Raw genomic sequence first — 17,497 nt, forward strand, 5'->3', positions numbered from 1 at the left:
ATAACCACTATTTATTTTCCAAGAAGTATTTTAACAACATTTTAAAAACAACCAGCTTTTTAAATATTTTGGTCAGCTAAGAAAATTGGATAAGAATCATGGGTAATTTTTAATAATTCACTGAAAATTATTTAGATGTTTAGCCAACAATTACCATTAAAAACTACTGATTTTCCATGGGTGAGGGAGGGAATAAATAAATATATAGGAAGAGAGAGAGAGAAGGAAAGACTGTTCTGGATTCTCATTGAAAGGCTGTAGGAAATCTTTGGAGAAATCCCCCTTTAGATCCTGAGCATCAGATTCCACAAAAAGTAAACTGAAGATTGGCTGGTGCAATAATCCTGTTAGGTGGATCGTCGCCTGGAGCTAGACTGTTCTACTGGCCCTCTTTTTTTAAACCCAGATGGTATTTAGTGAAGAAATTGGTTCTTTGAGAAACAAATTGAATTCTCATGGTACTAAAAGACTTGTTCCCAGAATTTGCACCCAGGGCCATTGCAGTTTGTGCCAGATGTTGTCTCATTCCATTTTGAGATCTATAGTTTCATTATCTATTGTTTCTTTTTTTAGGTAGGAGTGTTCGGGGAGTGATATTTTGAAAACCAGGCACCACAAAGTGTCTCCTTTCAGGGTGAAGAAGGCCCCCTTTCAGCCTGGGTGGGGGTACATGAGATACCAGGTCTTCTGATCCAGGCACCCTCCACCAATCTGTGTCTCTTGCTAAGCTGTCCCTGAGGGGCTGAGGCCAGCATGAGATGAGTGGCAAGAACACTGAAAGCCAAAGCCTTAGCATAGGCCCAGCACTGAGTGCTTATCAGTTCTTATAGTTTAACCTTCTAAACAAGTCAAACTCAACAAAAGAGAATTCGTTCTCTGTTATGAGGAATCACTGCTCTTGTTCATAAAGGGCTACAGGTAGGGCAACTTCCTGAATAAAAATTCAGATGGGCTCAGACCAGTTTGTAAGTGTCCTCTGAAAGCATCGCTCCAACATGCTTGAAGCATGAAATTGAGACCAGAAACACTTCTTTACTAATTTAGGTTCTGCCAAATAGATGGACCCCCCTCCGCCTCCAAGCCTGAAATAGGCCGGGACTTGACCCTATGCTGGAGGCAACAGCTGGGCTAACTCAAGACCCAGACTCTTTCTCTGATGCCAAAGGACAATCTGCTCAATGACAGCAGAGTGGGCATCAGCCTCTCTCTCTCTCTCTCTCTCTCTCTCTCTCTCTCTCTCCAAGAAGATGAAAATGTATAGCATTAGTACAGCCTTCAGCTGGGAGCCCAGCAGCCTCTCACTCCCTCATTGTCCAGGTCTTAACCCTGTTGGGCTTTTTGCATCTTATCCTTTTTAACCACCTCTCACTGAGGAGCCGCTGCTACATTTTGAAAAATTTCTCAGTGTCTTAGAAAAGTGCCCCTGCTTATTTGGAACAAGACACATACATCTGTACTCCCCTGTCTAGGTGGGTGAACAGGTTCTGTGACTTTATAAATATGCTACTTCTCCCCACAGTCTCTTTCGGTTTTCCAGGATAAACAGGAAATTTTAGGGTCTGTGTCTGATTGGGCAGAACACCTAAAATGTCGACAAAATACAATTTGTTTTTAGCCATTGGAAGAGGGAGTGAATATCACTACTGGGTGCCAGTTGTTTTTGCCTACAAAATGCCCACTGGACCTTATAGGGGAGGAGACGGAGTTCTTCCTTGTAAGCAGAATGCCTGTGCCCTGTTTTGCTACTTCACTGCCATGGGATGATCTTAGTACTGTACCTGAGAGTTGCCCCTCTCCCAACAGCATTTGCTGAATCAATGTCTGGCTTCAGGTGGGGCGGGGGGAGGGGGATTTTTCATATGAAACCAGTAAGTTCCTCTCATCCTGTTCACATCACCCTGAAATGGAGACAGTGGTGACAAACTTCAGCTTATAGGTTGTATGTTCCGTTTGCCCAGAATTCTTGCACTAATGGGTTTCCATCACGTCATGTCTATAAATGGGTGCACTTTACTGTTTGAATTTGTGACTCTAATACTGGATATTTAAGTGTGAGTACTGTCTTCATTAGAAATAGCAAAAACGCTCTTGTCTTTTAGTGTGTTTTTCAAGGAAAAAAAGGAAAGAAATCAAGCAGTGGATCACAACATTTATAGCACAAGAAATAACTTGTATATAAGCATCAAAAAGAGTAAGAATTTTTAAATACAAAAAAATATTTGCAGTGATTTTAAAGTGCTTTTCCAGCAATGTTCTTAGGGACTCCTGAGACATGGTTACTTTATTTACTGGATCAGTAAGGCACACAATTAACAATTAAAAATTAATGTTTATTTACAAAGTAAAGGGAAAACCTGTGTCACATGAGAATTTGGCATGGACAAAATGGAGACCATTTTGTGTTTGCTGCTGTAGCTTGCCCAGGTCGCAGGCGTGCACTATTAAAGTCCCAAGTTAATAGAGCACAAGCCCTTCTTGTTCTCCCATGTGCCCTCTTCTTAGATGTGTTTAACTTAAACTCGAAGGCTCAGGAAAATTCCACTTATTAGGATCATGTACAGTACCCCAGGTCGTTGTCCAGAGATACAAGTTGGCTGATTTAGTTAAGCCTGGATTACTAAACACTCTTCCTAAATTATTGTAAACAGAACAGCTTAGAGAAAGGTATTCTTAGTCCTTATATTGTATAGTAGTTTATGAAACCCTCTCTAAATATTGGTATTTTTGTATTCCAGAGATGTACCCAATAGAAAAATTAATCAGTATCTAATTTCATATCCTTAAGTATTTTCCTTAGATTTTAGTCCTAGACATTGGGTTCTGTGGATGTCACCTTGCTTCACCATACTTTACCACTAGGTGTCACTGTGGCTCCGCACCAGGCTTGTCCAGTAGCAAAGAAAGGCAGCATCTCCTCCAGGGGCTGCCTCTAGGGCAGCAGGCTTGCCCATAGCTCCGAGGGTTCAGGAAGGCGAGCAAAGGTCTGGAAAGGGGTCTTCACACATCTGCGCCAGTTGTGAAGATGAGCTCTTTGAACACCCTGCTTTGGACCTTCAGCCAGGCAGAGGCTGGGAGAAGGTTGGCCAGAACTCCCTTGCTCTGGTGGATGGATGGGTATATAGAAGACCCCTTCTTCCCCATGAGCACCCATCTCAGTCCCTCTTGGCCTCCAACTTTTTATTAACTCCAGAAGTGTCACAGTTGGATGGTTTGATTCAAAGATAGTTATTTTTCTACTGCAGAAATGCCTTGGACAAAACCAGTTGGTCTCTGAATCTTTGCCACTAAATGGAACAGTCTCTCCTGGGGGGTCAGGATGTGCCTATCCTTGTCCCAGTCTCACCCACCCTGCCTCTCTGTCCCTGGGCTGCCCACTTCCCAAGCTAACCTGCAAGGCAGCCTGCTGCTGCTCCCCGCACGGAGGCCGGAGCTGCCCTGTTGCATGTGCATTGGGAGGTGTGGCTTTTTCTCCTTTTCCTTTAGGAATTCCAGACTGACCATCTACCATGACTAACAACAATGAACAAAGGGCTTAGGGGTAAGAGCTACCTACAAAGACGTGTCATGGAAACCTTCACCATGCAATGCCTTGAACTCAGCTCTGGCTGCTCCCAAGAACAGGTGGCTGGCTGGGGGCCTGGACACAAGCACAATGGGGCTGGTGGAGCCATGTGCAGCGCTACTTGAATCCCCACCGGGTCTTCATCAACTCCTTTTGTAACAGACCACTCAAGGGCTGAAGTGTCGGTAACCTGCATTTCGGTGTCCAATGCCTCACAGCAGCTGAGCCACCCTGAGATGATGTGGCCACATGATGGCCACAGTCAGAGCTTTGAAAGTCAGTACCAAATGAACGCATAATTGGACACCAAAAATCAAGTGTTACTTTCATGTTTCCTCACCCACCTCATCTCATTTCTTCCTGCTGACTCTGTGATAGCTCCACTAAGCTGCCCTGTCAGGTTTTAGCTGGATGCATATACTAGTAGGTGCAGGCCAGCATCACTTGTGTTTTTTCAGACAGACCTACTCTGTGGAAAGGATGGAGCCTAGCTGCTTTGTTTTTCTCGCACTTGCTGGCTGGACTTTTCTTTTGCCGAATCACTAACCAAAACACTTGGTTAGGGGGACTCAACTCAGTCCCTTCTGTCCCTGGGACCAGACAGAGTTAATTCTGGAAATTTCAGTACTTGAATGTACCTGCCTTATTGTGTACCAACTTAACTGGAAAAAAGTTAGAAATGCTGGCTCTAGATCTCTACTTCATTCACAGGTTACTTTGGGAATCTGTAAGTTACACTTCCTATTCTGGCTTCGTTTCTCTGTTTCGTTTTGTTTTCCTTTGGCTGATTCCTGCTGAGTGGGGCCGGTTCCTCCTCGGGCTCCGGACGGGTGCCGTTCTCAGGCGTGGCCTCCCTTCCGTACAGCACAGCATCTCCGTCTCTGTTCTGTCTCCTCCAAATCCAAGATGATTTCAATTAGTACAGACATGTACAGTCTACAATTAAAGTGATTTGTACTAATCTGATTTTGATTCTTCCTCCTTTTGCTGTCCTTTCAAGACACTTGCTGGAAAAAGCTTTAATGCACTTAGTTTCCTTTAGGTTTTCTATAACTCGGATGTAAAGGACTTTCTCTGTACAGTATATATTATCCAATGCATGTTTGTTCTCTATCCTGATATATTGAACACCACACAGTTGTGAACTCGTGCCGTGGGGAGTCCCACACCCACCAGAGGCGTCTAGCCCCCCGTGTATAAGGAAGGCATTTCCTTTGCTGTACTTGCTTGAGCAGTTTTATTGTCTGTACATGTGAGCTGTGTGAGATAGATGTGAAAAGTTAAGTGAATGCATTTTCCTGCCCATGTATACAGATCGCCATCTGTACAATGAACTGTATGTATGAAAGCAAATGTACTTATTTATAAATGGGTAACACTTGGAAAAACATGGCGTTGTGGTGCTTTCTCCTTCCGTGACCTCTCCAGGCAGCTGGCTCAGGCCCACCCTCACTGAGGCCTGCGGTGCCGAGGAAGCTCCTGAGGACGACTCCACAGGTTAAGGCGAAGGCCAAAAGCGAGATGATTTGGTTGGTCTCCTGCGAGACCTTCCGATCACCCCTCAGGCTGTGCTCACTGGTTGAAGTGCTTGAGCACCTCCTTGGAGTTGGACACTGATAGGCCCTGGAGAACCGTGGGCAAGAAAAGGCCGTCAGAGGCCTGTCCGCCGAGGCCCACCGCGTGTGATGAGAAAGGGAGGCTTTTTCTTCAGTGGAAGAGTTTTTCTCCAGCCACACCACGCGAGCACTGACCCCGGTTCATTTGAATAGCTGAGGTGGGGCTGCACCCAATCCAGCTACCGTCCCAAAACTGCAGGCTGAGGCGACCGCCAGTTAGAGCTGCTAGGTTAGAAGCTGTGCCCGAGGTGGGGGGCAGCCCTAGCTGTCCCAGGACTGGCTCAGTGAGCGCTGGGAGCCCACTGCTTCCAGTGGCTTTATATTTTTTTCAGAAATCTGGCCGGAAATTCCAGTCCTCACCATGCAGACAGCTAGGCAGATGCACTGTGAATGGAGAGGCTGCAGATTTCCTGAAATTGGCTGTGGAGACTCATTATCTTACAAAGTGGCCAGCACTGAGTCCGGCCACCTTTCCTGCCTAGCTCCTACCTCTTTACTTCAGGGACAAGCAAGGAAGGAGACCACTTCCTCTAGACACCGGATTGTGCTGAACAAACATGCCTACTGGGTAGCAACTTCCATTTCCCCCACAACCTAAGCTGGGGAGCAGGAGACCAGGGGTGCACCGCCACCCCAGCCTGGACGCCAGGACTGTTGGGAGAGGAGAGGACCCAAAGGAACCACCTGCTCGGTCTGAAAGCCATTCCTGGGTGGCCAGTTAGCTCATTAAAAATAAAAAATGAGTAAGTGGTTGGCAAGAGGGAAAAAAAGCCTTTTAAGGATGCCTGGGACATTGGAAGAAAGGTGAAGGTAGTGATTCCTAAAAAGCTAATTCTTAAAAAGGAACTTACCCTGAACCTGGCTAAAGAAACAGCAGCAGCAAACAAGGTCTTTGTCGAATCCCAGAAGTCCCGAATCAGACCGTCTTCCCTGTATTTTCATTCCCCACAGGCGCCCTTTAGCAGCTCCTGTAGCGCAATGCCCCGCTGCACACGGGCGCACAAGATAGCCAGACCCCCTTCCACAGGCAGAGATGGGGGGGCGGCACGCAGCGTCATCCTCTCAGCTTTAAAAATGGGAGCTGGAGGAGTCTCGAGAAATTTGGGAACTGAGTCTGTTCCCAGGAACAAGGATGGGCGTTCGTAACAAGTGTATTGTGTCTGGAAGGCCCTGTGGTGAAAGCTCCGGGAGGTCCCACAGAGGCCATGTTCAGAGCCCATGTGCTGGGCTGTTCTCGAGACACTGTGGATAGGGACTATATATGTTCTCTAATTTTCTTCACGTAACCTCTGACAGATGGCATCATTCTCTCCAAAACACAAATGCAAATGCAGAGCCTGAGACCTTAAACTGACACAGGCAAAGGTGGGACTGGCTCAGACCTGCCTGCACGGTTCCCCTGTGCCAGGCTGCCCACTTCTCAGAAGAGGTGACCCACGAAGCAAGCAACCTGAACAACTGCAGGAGTAAGGGCAGCGGGTCAAGAAGGACGCTTGCTACTTTGTGCTCCTTTGGAGAAACAACTCCGCCGAGGTCAAGAGGAGTCACTGTGGCACCTGTAGGGGCTTCCCGGCCCTGTGAGGAGGTGGGTCCCTCCCGAGGAGGTGAAGGAGTGACACTGGAGGGAGGGGCGTCACCCTGTCTGGATCCTTTGAATGTTCACAGACACAGAGACCCTGAACTCTCAGGGGCTCCCACAAAGGCCAGAGAGAGGGGGCACACTCACAGGTCATGGTGCCTCTGCCCTCGCCCCGAGAGCCCGCAGCCCTGACCCTGACTGAGCTCAGCTGTGGCGTGTATCGAGCAACGTGCTTTGCATGCTTTTAAGCAAATGAAGGTCCACAGAGAACCTTGATTCGGGAGAAAGACTCTTCAGCTGCATAAAGCAAAGACCTCTGCAGCTCTGGCTCAGACACCACACTGAAAAGGAAGGGACTGTTAGGAAGAATTTGTGTCAACAAAGGACTGTTTACCACATCAGAGGGTTTGCTGTAGGGTCCCCGTGGAGTGAGCTAGTTGTGGAGTCGTTTTAAGTGCTTTTCAGGAGCACACGGTGTGTTCCGTCGGGTGAGATCACACCCAACGTTCCCGGAACCTCGGTTCTCAAGGCTTTGCTCTTAAGGAATAAAGAGGCATATTTTTAAAAAGAAAAAGGTTAATGGAATACTGGGGGGAACTTCTTGCTGAGGCCTTCATCAGCCCCTTACAGCTCCACCGTGCAGGACACTCGAGGGGTGAGAAAGGGGTTTCCCTCATCACATGGAAGAGCCTCCCACGAGCCCCGTGCCTGGGCAGAGCTGGGCTGATAAATATCATTAGTCATGACCTGTGTGCCCAGCCTGGGGACATCCTACTTCTCTCCACCCGGCAGAACCGCCTTCACGTACCTGACTGCCAAAAGCACTGGCTCCTTATTGCCACAATAAATGACGATAGCAGGCGAGACATCTGCTGTAGACATTTATTAAATCTCCTGTTGCATCGACACGACGTTATATTTCACAAAAGACTGGCCACAGGCAAATACAATAAACTACGCGGGTCAGCTTTCGGGGGCTTTTTGCTCCTTCGTCATCCAACATACACTTTGGCAAACAGACTGGTTTACAGATTTTCCTTGCAAATCCGAGGCTCCGTTTCTCTTGGAGGCATTCGGCAGGGGAGATACCGTTTCCTTTGGTAGTTTGTCTAAGGTGGAGTTTTCTCACATGTAAACATTGACTACACAAGCGAGTGCCAGGTGATGAAAGAATTGATGAGGCCTGGGCCCCCACTGAGTGCACAGTCTAAACGAGCCAACACCCTCATCCAGGCGAGCTGCAGGGGAGGCGGGAGGGGCTGGGTGGAGCCCACGCGGGGGAGGCGCTGGACCACAGCCACCTGCTGAGAAGTGGCCTCGCTGGAGGCACTGAGTATCAGAAATCGGAGCAGTAGAGGAGACTACCCCCTTTCTCCAAGGCAGCATGAAGCTGTGAAAAAGGCAACGGTTAAGAAAACACACGCTAGATTTGGAAATGTTATTAACTTCTTCATTTAAGTAAACCGTGTCTGTCTCGAACTGTGTCATGCTCCTCAAAGCCCAGAAAATGAACAAAACAAGGAGAGAACACTCGCCAAGTCCAAGCACAAGATCGATGCTCTAATCACGTTATTTCTAGACTGAAGCCAAACAGTGACTCGGCTAACAGCACAGCACATGTGTGGGGTTGGGGGGTTACTGTGATTCCGACTCAGTCCCCACTTCCTGCAGAGATGGGCCCTGGAAGGTCAGGGCAGATGAGGCTTCCTCCCGGACAGAAGCGGGCAGCCCCGCCGCCCCATTGAAAGGGAAAGGGGGCAGGAGCAGCAGCTTTTCATTGATAAAAAGGTGGTGCCCTCAGCCTCTGGTCAGAGCAGTGCCTGCCTGGCTGGTGAGCATGGACAATGGGAGCCGCAGGCTGAGCTGCAAGGTAAGCCACCACCCACAGCAGCCTACGCAGGGGCCCTCTCCCTCCTCTTCAGCTGCCGGGGGAGGTTTGTCTGTGCCCCATCCCCTCTCCCAGCAAAGCCATCCTGGGGCCAAAGAGCTAAAGAAGGGAAGGCTGGAGAGCACAGCTGGGTGAGAGCTGTCTCCAGAGCTTCCCAGGGGCCAGTCCCGCCCCCCTCCAGGGGAGCTGCACTCTGAACACCCACATAGTTTACAGATAATATCACTTGTTCCACTGCCAAACACCAGGCTCATTCGGACCATGTGTCCCCCCAGGCTAACGAGACTCCTGGCTTGAATTCAGTTACACAAAGCAACTCTTGGCTTTGCCGGGCCTGTCGCTGAGGCCCAGTTCCCCCACAGCCCGAGGACTCGGCCCTCACCCACTGCCTCTACTGGGGGAGCCGCTCTCCGACTCCTTCAGGGGTCTGAGCTTCTGCGATCACCCAAACGCCTACTCAAAGCTTCTCCATTTGAGGGGGTGATGGGGACACCAGGGACAGGGTCTGCACATGACTAACAGGGCACTAAAGCATCAGTGAGGAGGGGGAAGCAGAGGTGGCCAAGCCCTACAGCCTGGAAACCATTGCTCAAAGAGGCAGGCTGCCCCCACGGTCCCCACCCACTCCGGTCCCCACCCGCTCTGCCCAGCATCCCGGGAGCCAGGAATCCTGAAGGCAGCCCCCCGAGGCTGTGGGAGAGACACCTGTGATAACGGGACCCGAGGAGGCCCCGCTGACAGGTCGCGCAGCCAGGCCCCACACTCAGGCCCCGCCACCCCCGCAGGGCCTGAGCAGCCTGTCACTGGGAGCTGGGGCTGTCGCCCTCCGTCAGTGTCTTGAAGTCCATGGAGAGGGCTTGCTCTTCGGCCTGGGGGGGCCGCTTCCATTCGGTGCGAGTCAAGATGTAGAGCACAACCAGAGCAAAGCCGGCCAGCAGCAGCCCCAGCACGTTGGCCAGGACACCCTCGGGCTCAAACATGCTGTACTTGGTCCTGCAGGGTCAGGGTGGAAGGGAGAAGCCACCCCTGGGGTCACCATTAGGCCACATGCCATTCACGCCTGAGCCAGAAAGATGCCTCGGTCCAAGCCCAGCCCCTCCCTCCCCCACCCGGAGAGAAAGCCACTGGGTGGCTCACTCACAGAGAGCTGGCTCAGAAGGCAGAGGTCCAGGGGGTCAGGCCACTCACCCGAGTTTAAACAGCAGCGCCTCCTTCAGGCCCAGCAGGGCTGTGCCCACAGACAGGAGGAAGATGGAGGCGCCAAAGAAGATGTGCAGTGGGCGATAGCGGCTCCGCAGAGAAAACGAAGCTCCAGGGAACAGGAAGAAGCTGAAGCCCACCAGCCACTGGAAGGGACGGCGAGGAGGGGACCACGCTGGCCATCGGCTCACCAACCGAGGACACCAAGCCAGATGGGAACCCCTCACCCCCTCACCCATCCACTGGTTTCCTCCACCGTCAGAGCGGTGGGCGGGGAGCAGCGAGCACTCGGGGTAAGGTCCTGGCCTCAGGCCTGGTCTCCTTTGTCATTCCTGCACCCTCGGAGGGGGCCTTGGCCAAACTACGTGGGTGTCAGCTGGAAGGCCACCGGGATCCAAGGCCCCTCACCCCTAAAATCCTGGCTTATACCCATCTCAGAATCTGAAAGCAGCATCCAGCTGTACTACAGGACTTCCACCTGTGGACACACTCCCTGGACAATGGGGCCGCTGAGGCACACGCACTATTTTAGCCCCTTCCTCCCCACTCCTCTGCCCGCCCCAGCCCTGGCTCGCCCTGCCCCCTGCCTCCCTCACAGCTGTGGGGCGGAAAGGACTCACCTGCACAACATAGAGAACAAAGGCAAGGATGCCGCACCAGCTGTGCAAGCTGTACAGGTCAGCATAGCCCTTTTTCCGGTGGTAGTCGAACACTGCCACCAGGCCTGGACGGAGACAGGGTCACGTGAGGATGGGCCAATGGGGGAAGGGAGAGGGCCAGGTGACCCAGGAGAAACCTGACTAGCCGGGACTTCCGGGACTTCTGGGCTCCCGTCCCAGCACCCAATGTCCTGCCCCGCCTGGGACGCCTGGAAGGCAGGGAGGCAGGGCTGTGCCCGGGAACTCACCCACCAGGGCGATGATGAAGGCAAAGCCGTGCAGCAGCCCGTGCAGGATTTTGGTTGTGCGTTTGGCCTCGTTCCTGAAGACGCGGTAAACCAGCAGGGCTATGGGAGTGAGAAAGGGAGTCAGCACCCTCACGAGCACCAGGCCTTCCTGCCAGAGCAGCAAGGAGACACCCCATGGCTGAGAGCTGATCTGAGTCAAGGCCTTGTCCAGGTACCCCAGCCGCAGGAAATGGAGGAGAAAACTGGCTCCATGGGGCCCAGCTGGTCCGACACCTTCTTGCCGGGCGTCCTGTGTATTCCAGGTTGAGTGTTAGGTTCATCATGCAGTCACACGGAGATGCCCCGAGCTTCTGAGCTTCCCTATGGCTGTGAGGGTCCTCAAACAGATCAGATATCCACTACTTTCAGCAAGCAGGGCTGGGACCTCGCTCCTACCCAGAGAGAGCACTGTCCGGCATTCCCCCCACACACTCACTATTCCCCCAACTTCAAACGGGGCCTCAGAAGGCAGCTCAGCGCCCAGCCCCGCCCCTGGGCTCCTCCCTGTGAAGCACACACACCGTTGGGGGCTCCTTATTGAAGCTGGAGGTGAAAGAGCTGGGACACGTTGGGAAGGAGGAGCCACCACCACTGGCAGGGCTCCTGTCTGGACTCCCAGGGTCTCCAGGCCCCTTCTCTACCTGTCTTTTCTAGAATCTTCGATCTAACAGCGAGAGACCTCAGGGGTGATGGGGTCGCAAAGCACCCCTGTGGGCGCGGCCGCGGGGAGCCCGCGAGACTCACCGTCTCCCTGCAGGAAGATCAGGCCTATGACCATGCAGAGCGGGTGCACATTAAACTGCAGGGCGCTCTCCCAGGCGATGCCTCCCCGGTACAGACCCAGCCAGGCGCCGGTCACCGCCACCACGGTGAGGCCCAGCAGCTGGGAGAAAGCCACACAGTAGGACAGCCCTCCAGGGCGGGGGCTGGCATGGCTCTCCATGCTGAGGCGGCAGCTGCAGGAGAAAGACAGCAGAGCTCAGGGGACAGCCACAACCTCCAAATGACACGGCCCAGGACCCCCAAGGCGGCCCCCTGCCGCCCCCCTCTCTGCCGCCCCACACCCCACACTCTGTGCTAATGTGCTCACCAGCCTCTCCCAGCCCCCTCCACACCCACCCCCCACTTTCTGAGAGCAGCTCGGTGGGAGTGCCGGCTGTGCTAACAGGAGGGAGCTGTTAATAACACACACTGCCTACAGTAAAATACGCATAAGCAAAAAGAAAACCCACAAAAACTCAGCGTTTTGATTTACAACCTTTTCTTCTAGAAATGTATATACATTCTTTTATAGAAACAAGATCACACCAATTTCTAACCTGCTTTTCTTTCTTTAATCCTCACCTAAGGACATGCTTTTATTGTTTTGAGAGAGGAAAGGAGGGAAGGGAGGGAGGGAGGGGGAGAGAGAGAGACAGACAGAGAGACAGAGAGAGAGAGCTCACCTAAGGACATGCTTTTATTGTTTTGAGAGAGGAAAGGAGGGAAGGGAGGGAGGGAGGGGGAGAGAGAGAGACAGACAGAGAGACAGAGACAGAGAGAGAGAGAGAGGGGGGGGGGTATCAAAGTGAGAGAGAAACATCGATAGGCTGCCTCCCACACACGGCCACCGGAAAGGAGATTGAAGCCGCAACCTGGGATGTGCCCTGACCGGCAATCGAACCCACCACCTGTTGGTATACAGGACACAACGCTCCAACTGACTGCACCCCGTCCGCCCCCCGCCCCGCGCCCCGACAGGGCTAATCTGCTTTTTTAACTTAATGATGAATTGGGCACGCTGTTCACTTGTTAAACATCACCCAGCCCTCAGTGTTCTTCTTTGCACACCTGCCTAGTTAACTCCTAACTGGGGGAATGGAGTCCCGAGGGGAGGGCCAGGTGCTCTTTTAGGTCTTAGGTACATTCTGGCAAGTCATCTCCCAGAAACACTGCCATGGTGGTGGGAACACCTGTGTCAGAAACCCCGGCACACAGGGAACCTCTCGCCTCTGTCCTTACCTGTCGCCTCTACACTGGCGACTCCTACGGCTGGTGCCGGTTCTGTCCTCTCCCCCAAGTCAAACCCCGTCTCACTGTCCACTAACATCTCTACCTGGACATCCTGACACACAGCCCATCCGGAGCCACACTCCTCTCCTGACCTCCCAGGTGCCCAGAGCGGCCGTCTCCTCCTTGTCCCCGCGCAGACAGCCCACCCAACCCGGGGGTCCTCCCCAGGCCTCTCCCCATCACCTCCCTCCTGGCCACCTTCACTGTCACCACCCCCAAGCCAGGGCACCGAGCTTCTGCCCCATCTCTCTACCCTCTTCAGTCTGTCTGACCCGCCACACGAACAGCCGCTCACTCCCCGCCAGTGAAATGCCAACTCCGCACATGATCCTCACTCGGGTTCCACCTGCAGCCGAGTCCGCTCAGGGGGGACTGTCACTGTTCCTGGGTCTAATGACACAACCTGTGTTATTCCCCCACTTCACACGCCCGGGCGCCGGACCCCTGCTCCCTGCGACTGCCCCCTCTTCCCCTCCCGCCGCCGCCCCCCCGCAACCTGAAATGGGCTCGTGCTCATCACTTCATCCCCCTCCTCCGTGGCGCTTGCTCACCCTTGTTGGTGTCCTGCTTCCTGTGCTCCCGAGGCCTCTCTGCTAGCCACCCTGAGAGCTCCTTGAAGGCAGGGAGTGCGCCTCCCTCTCTGTGTCCTTGGGGTCTAATCCTTGCCCGACTCCAACAAGGAAAATGTGCCTAAGAGAAATGCTGTCCTGTCCTTTATTAGATTCACCCCAGCGAGCCCGGGCGGTCGGAATCTGATTAGCTCTGAATTAGGAAGGACAGCAGGAACCTGCTCTGCCCCTGGGCCTGCCACGCCTCTCTCATCCAAGGGGGACGAACAGCAAGAGCAGAGGGGGCGCTCAGGCGGCCAAGGACGGCCACGGCCACGGGGACTCGGAGCCGCTCGGTGGTGAGGCAGCCAGAGCCAGCGTTTTTCCCGACCAACCAGTTTCCTAAGGAGACAGGCAGAGTGGAGGGGAGGACGGGGACTTCATCACTAGAGAACCCCTACTCTGTCCTCAGCACCCTCCACGTCCTCCCATGTAATCTTTGCAATATCACCATGATAATAGCATTATCCCCATTTGACGGATGAAATCGGGGCTCAAAGAGGATAAAGGACGTGCCCCAAATTATCAGCAGCAAGTAGCTGCTCAACTCAGTTGTTTGTTGAGCAGCTCCTACAAGCCGGACGCCAAGCCGGACGCACTGCTGGAGGCTGGAACCACGCAGGAGAGGCCCTGCCTGCAAGGGGCGCGTAGGTAACTTGCAGAGCAGATGCAGATTTTAAAGTAAAAGGGCAGTAAGAATCCAAGCCACGAGTTAAACTCGGGCTCCAAGAGCACTTCCCTCCTGAAAACGCTCACGCGGTGCCCCCTCTGGACCGCCTCGGATTGGCTGTCTGTGGGTGTTGTGACTTTGCCCATTCTGATGCCGTCACTAGGGTACAGCTGTCACACTTTCCAAATACTGAAACCAATCCCAGATCTGAATGGGTGCTGGCCAAGGAAGGTGCTTTGAAGCAGGGCTCCCCATCCTCCTCACCCTGGGGGAACCATGCTCCTAAGGCCGTTTAAACCCATGACCACTGGCGCCCTCTGTGGGCTGAAAAGCCAGCAGGGTGGGAACAGAAGGTTAAGAGAGCAGGGATGGCAGAAGGCTCGTGTCAAATGCTCCAAAGGCAGCCCTCCTGGTCCACATGGACCCCTGGTAACTAGGCATCCAGCCAGAGACAAAGAATGACCTTCGGAATTACGGAGGCCCAATCTGTTTCCTCCGTCCCCTTCCAATCTGAGGGTGATTCTCAGCCCAGGTATGAGGGACGACAGGAAAACTCACACCAAGCAAGACCAGCCTACCTCTGGCAGGCCTGTGCTTGCCGCCTACAGGTGACCTAAGCGTGAAAATCCAGATTTACAGAAAAGACAGAGCAGTGAGTGGCTCTGTGTTTTGTAGACGATGAGCTGGAGGATGCCATTGGCAACGGCACTTCCCCCCTTGCTTATTTCGTTCAACAAAACTGACAACCGATCTTTGTGCAAAGAGGGGCTGCTTCCGATGATGTCGGGGTTCAGAGGAGACATTTCCAGGCTGGATGGAATCCCACCTACCCACAAGCACATTTGCATTTGAAACTGTGAAATCATTTGAGACTCTCTCCCTGGTAAGCACATGCCTTGGGGTCATGTTCCTTCACTTCCCAATGGGGAGAGCAAGGACACTCTTCGTCCTTCCTTCCCAGCTGGGTTGGCCCCCCAGAACTCTGGCAGTCCGTGGGCCTCCCTTGTTCCCAGAGCGAAATGTGGGCGGCAGCTTCAAAGGCCTGGAAGCAGACGCTCTCCATCCCAAAGGCTTCCTCTGCCCAGACCAGTCTTGGAGCCGGAGGGGCCCATGCGGCCCCTCGCATGGCCACCGCCCTTCCTCTGTCAGAGCACAGGACGTGGCGCCAGACCCTCACAGCTCCTGCACAGCCGCTCCTCCCTCCACGTCCACCTGAGCCAGACTCCACTTAATGAAATCAACCGGGGCAGGAGCCACCCGCAGGGCTCGAACGTGCTGAGCGTCACTCTCCCTCCCCATGCCACTGTTTTATTAAAAGGTCGCCAGGCCTAATCTCATTGTGGGGACCAGACACTGCGCACGTCCTCCGGCCTGGCCACTGCCCTTCTTATCAACAGCAGGGCTTTAACTGGGTTAGATAGACTGTGTTGGGGCTGGGGCTGGATCTTTTCTTGATGGCGGGGGTGGGGGGGTAAAGCTCAATTTAAAAGAGGCATGGGGCCTGCCGGCCTCGAGTTTGACATGCTAGCCCTAGAGTGTCCTAGAACAGTGGTCGCCAACTGGTGGTGCGTGAGGTCCGAAAGGCTGGCGACCACTGTCCTAGAAGATGATGGAGGAGTGGCAAAACGAGGGCTGAGCTGCGAGGCAGGGCACTTTCTTACCAGCCCACCTCCCAGGAGCCCCCAGGAAGAAAGCTAAGCTGAAAGTCAGACATGGAGTCCAGTTCCCCATTAGGTACGGGGGACTCAGTGCCAGGGCTCCATTACTTGTAGGGACCCTCCCCCCCAAAAAATGTCTTGATTTCTGTTGAAATCAGGAGGAAAAATAAAATTTTAGGGTTGAAGAAAATGGTTTAATTTTTAATCCAGTCTGGATTATATTTGTCTTTAAACCTACACAGTCATAAAACATCATATTTACTTACTATAGTTTTTATGGAGGAAGGGGTCCGCAAAGGCCCATGGGAGTCACAGTGCAGCCTGGTCAGACGTGTGGCTTCAAAGCCAGCCCCAGTTCATGACTGTGTGCTCCCAGGCAGCCCAGGTCTCCCCTCTGAGCCCACTTCCTCGGCCATAAGGAGGAGGACACCGAGGTCTACTTTACTGGCCTGAAGCAAAGATTAGGTGGGATCGGTCTGTACCCGAGCCTCGCACACTGCCTGCCACGCAGTAGGCATTCAGGCAACAGCAATCGAACAAAAGCTACTAGTAAATCTGGTCTTAGTAGGAAGAGCCACATTTCAAACACTGTTGACACCCGTGGTTTGGGGCTACAGAGAGCCAGGTGGCGCAGACAGCAAGACCCCCTCTAATAAAGCCACACTCCCCTCCCCTCTGTCCATCATCAGCCATCCACTGAGCAGCCATCCACCCCGCCCCCTGGATCTGGGGTGATTCTTCCACCACCGCCTTCCACTGCTGCCGAACCACCCCAAGCTGTGCCTGCCAAGGGAAGCAGTGGGACAAGGAGGTGGTTGCACTCTGGGTTCAGGAGGCTCCTCCTACACGGGGGTGAGGTGGTCGCAGCCCTTCCTCTGTATGGGGCTCATCTTGACATTTACACGTTGCTTGTATTTTCTGCCTCAATCCAATTTCACAGGAGAAACCAAGGTACCTACAAGAAGGTGGCAAAGCTTTCTTTTTTTTTTTTTTTTGCTCTGAAAATACAAGAACAGAATCGAGCTTCATTTAATGAGTCTTAGAAAATTCTCCAAGACCACCAAGGTGGAATGAATGCGAGGAGAGGGGCAACCACTGGGGGGAGAGGTGTGGCAGGGGTGCCAGCCTCCGATGACCTGCCAGGACTGCAGGGCCCACGTGGATCTCTGGCGGTGCCCTGGGGGAAGGGCCGGCAGAGAGGGGTGGTGCCTTGCCAGCCCGCATGTGTCAAAGGCCTACGGAGGTCAGTTCTGCACCTCCTGTACCCACAATTCACGGCCCACCCAACCCAACCCAAGGAGTCAGGATTTCCCAAATGATTAACTCCCACTTTCACACCAAAAAGCTGAGGATGTTAGTTTGGAGGAGGGGATCTAGACACGCCAGCCCTGCCACAGGGGGAAGAAGGAGAGAAGCGAGGCGGCGGGAGGCACAATTTGGCCGTCTCGGTCTCAGGTTTCAGAAGACCAGTCGTGGCAAAAGGTGGTTGATCCACTTATGTCTTCTCCCTCCTTCTACCCCGGCCAGGGAACAGGGCCCAATCTCAGCCATAGGCCCTTCCATTCCAACTTCCGCGGAGACTCGCACAGAGGAAGCCCGGGGGCCGAAGGCTGACCGCCCGGGAAGGGGCAGGGCACGCTCTTTACCCTCGGGCCTCGCTCGGTGGTCCCCGAGCCCGGGAAGCAGGGGAGGCGAGAGACAGGTGCGACCGCAGGTGC

General features: G+C 53.3%; 1 protein-coding gene across 2 annotated transcripts in view; it reads right to left on the bottom strand.

The window, feature by feature from the left end:
• Window positions 1-7,625: 7,625 nt before the first annotated feature.
• Window positions 7,626-17,497, bottom strand: part of LOC102243110 (cytochrome b561) — a 10,911-nt gene continuing 1,039 nt past the window's right edge. The window contains exons 1-6 of one of the 2 annotated variants that reach the window (XM_005858619.2): window positions 13,395-13,756; window positions 11,536-11,747; window positions 10,753-10,851; window positions 10,466-10,569; window positions 9,834-9,991; window positions 7,626-8,147 (exon numbers count right to left, since the gene is read on the bottom strand). In XM_005858619.2, coding sequence (XP_005858681.1) covers window positions 7,883-8,147; window positions 9,834-9,991; window positions 10,466-10,569; window positions 10,753-10,851; window positions 11,536-11,734 — 825 coding nt within the window. In that variant the 5' untranslated portion in view covers window positions 11,735-11,747; window positions 13,395-13,756 and the 3' untranslated portion in view covers window positions 7,626-7,882. Of the gene's footprint in view, window positions 8,148-8,191; window positions 9,639-9,833; window positions 9,992-10,465; window positions 10,570-10,752; window positions 10,852-11,535; window positions 11,748-13,394; window positions 13,757-17,497 lie in introns of those variants that run through there. The other variant, XM_005858622.2, reaches the window with a different exon arrangement.

Source organism: Myotis brandtii, unplaced genomic scaffold (genome assembly GCF_000412655.1).
Source record: "Myotis brandtii unplaced genomic scaffold, ASM41265v1 scaffold120, whole genome shotgun sequence".
Classification (NCBI taxonomy): domain Eukaryota; kingdom Metazoa; phylum Chordata; class Mammalia; order Chiroptera; family Vespertilionidae; genus Myotis; species Myotis brandtii.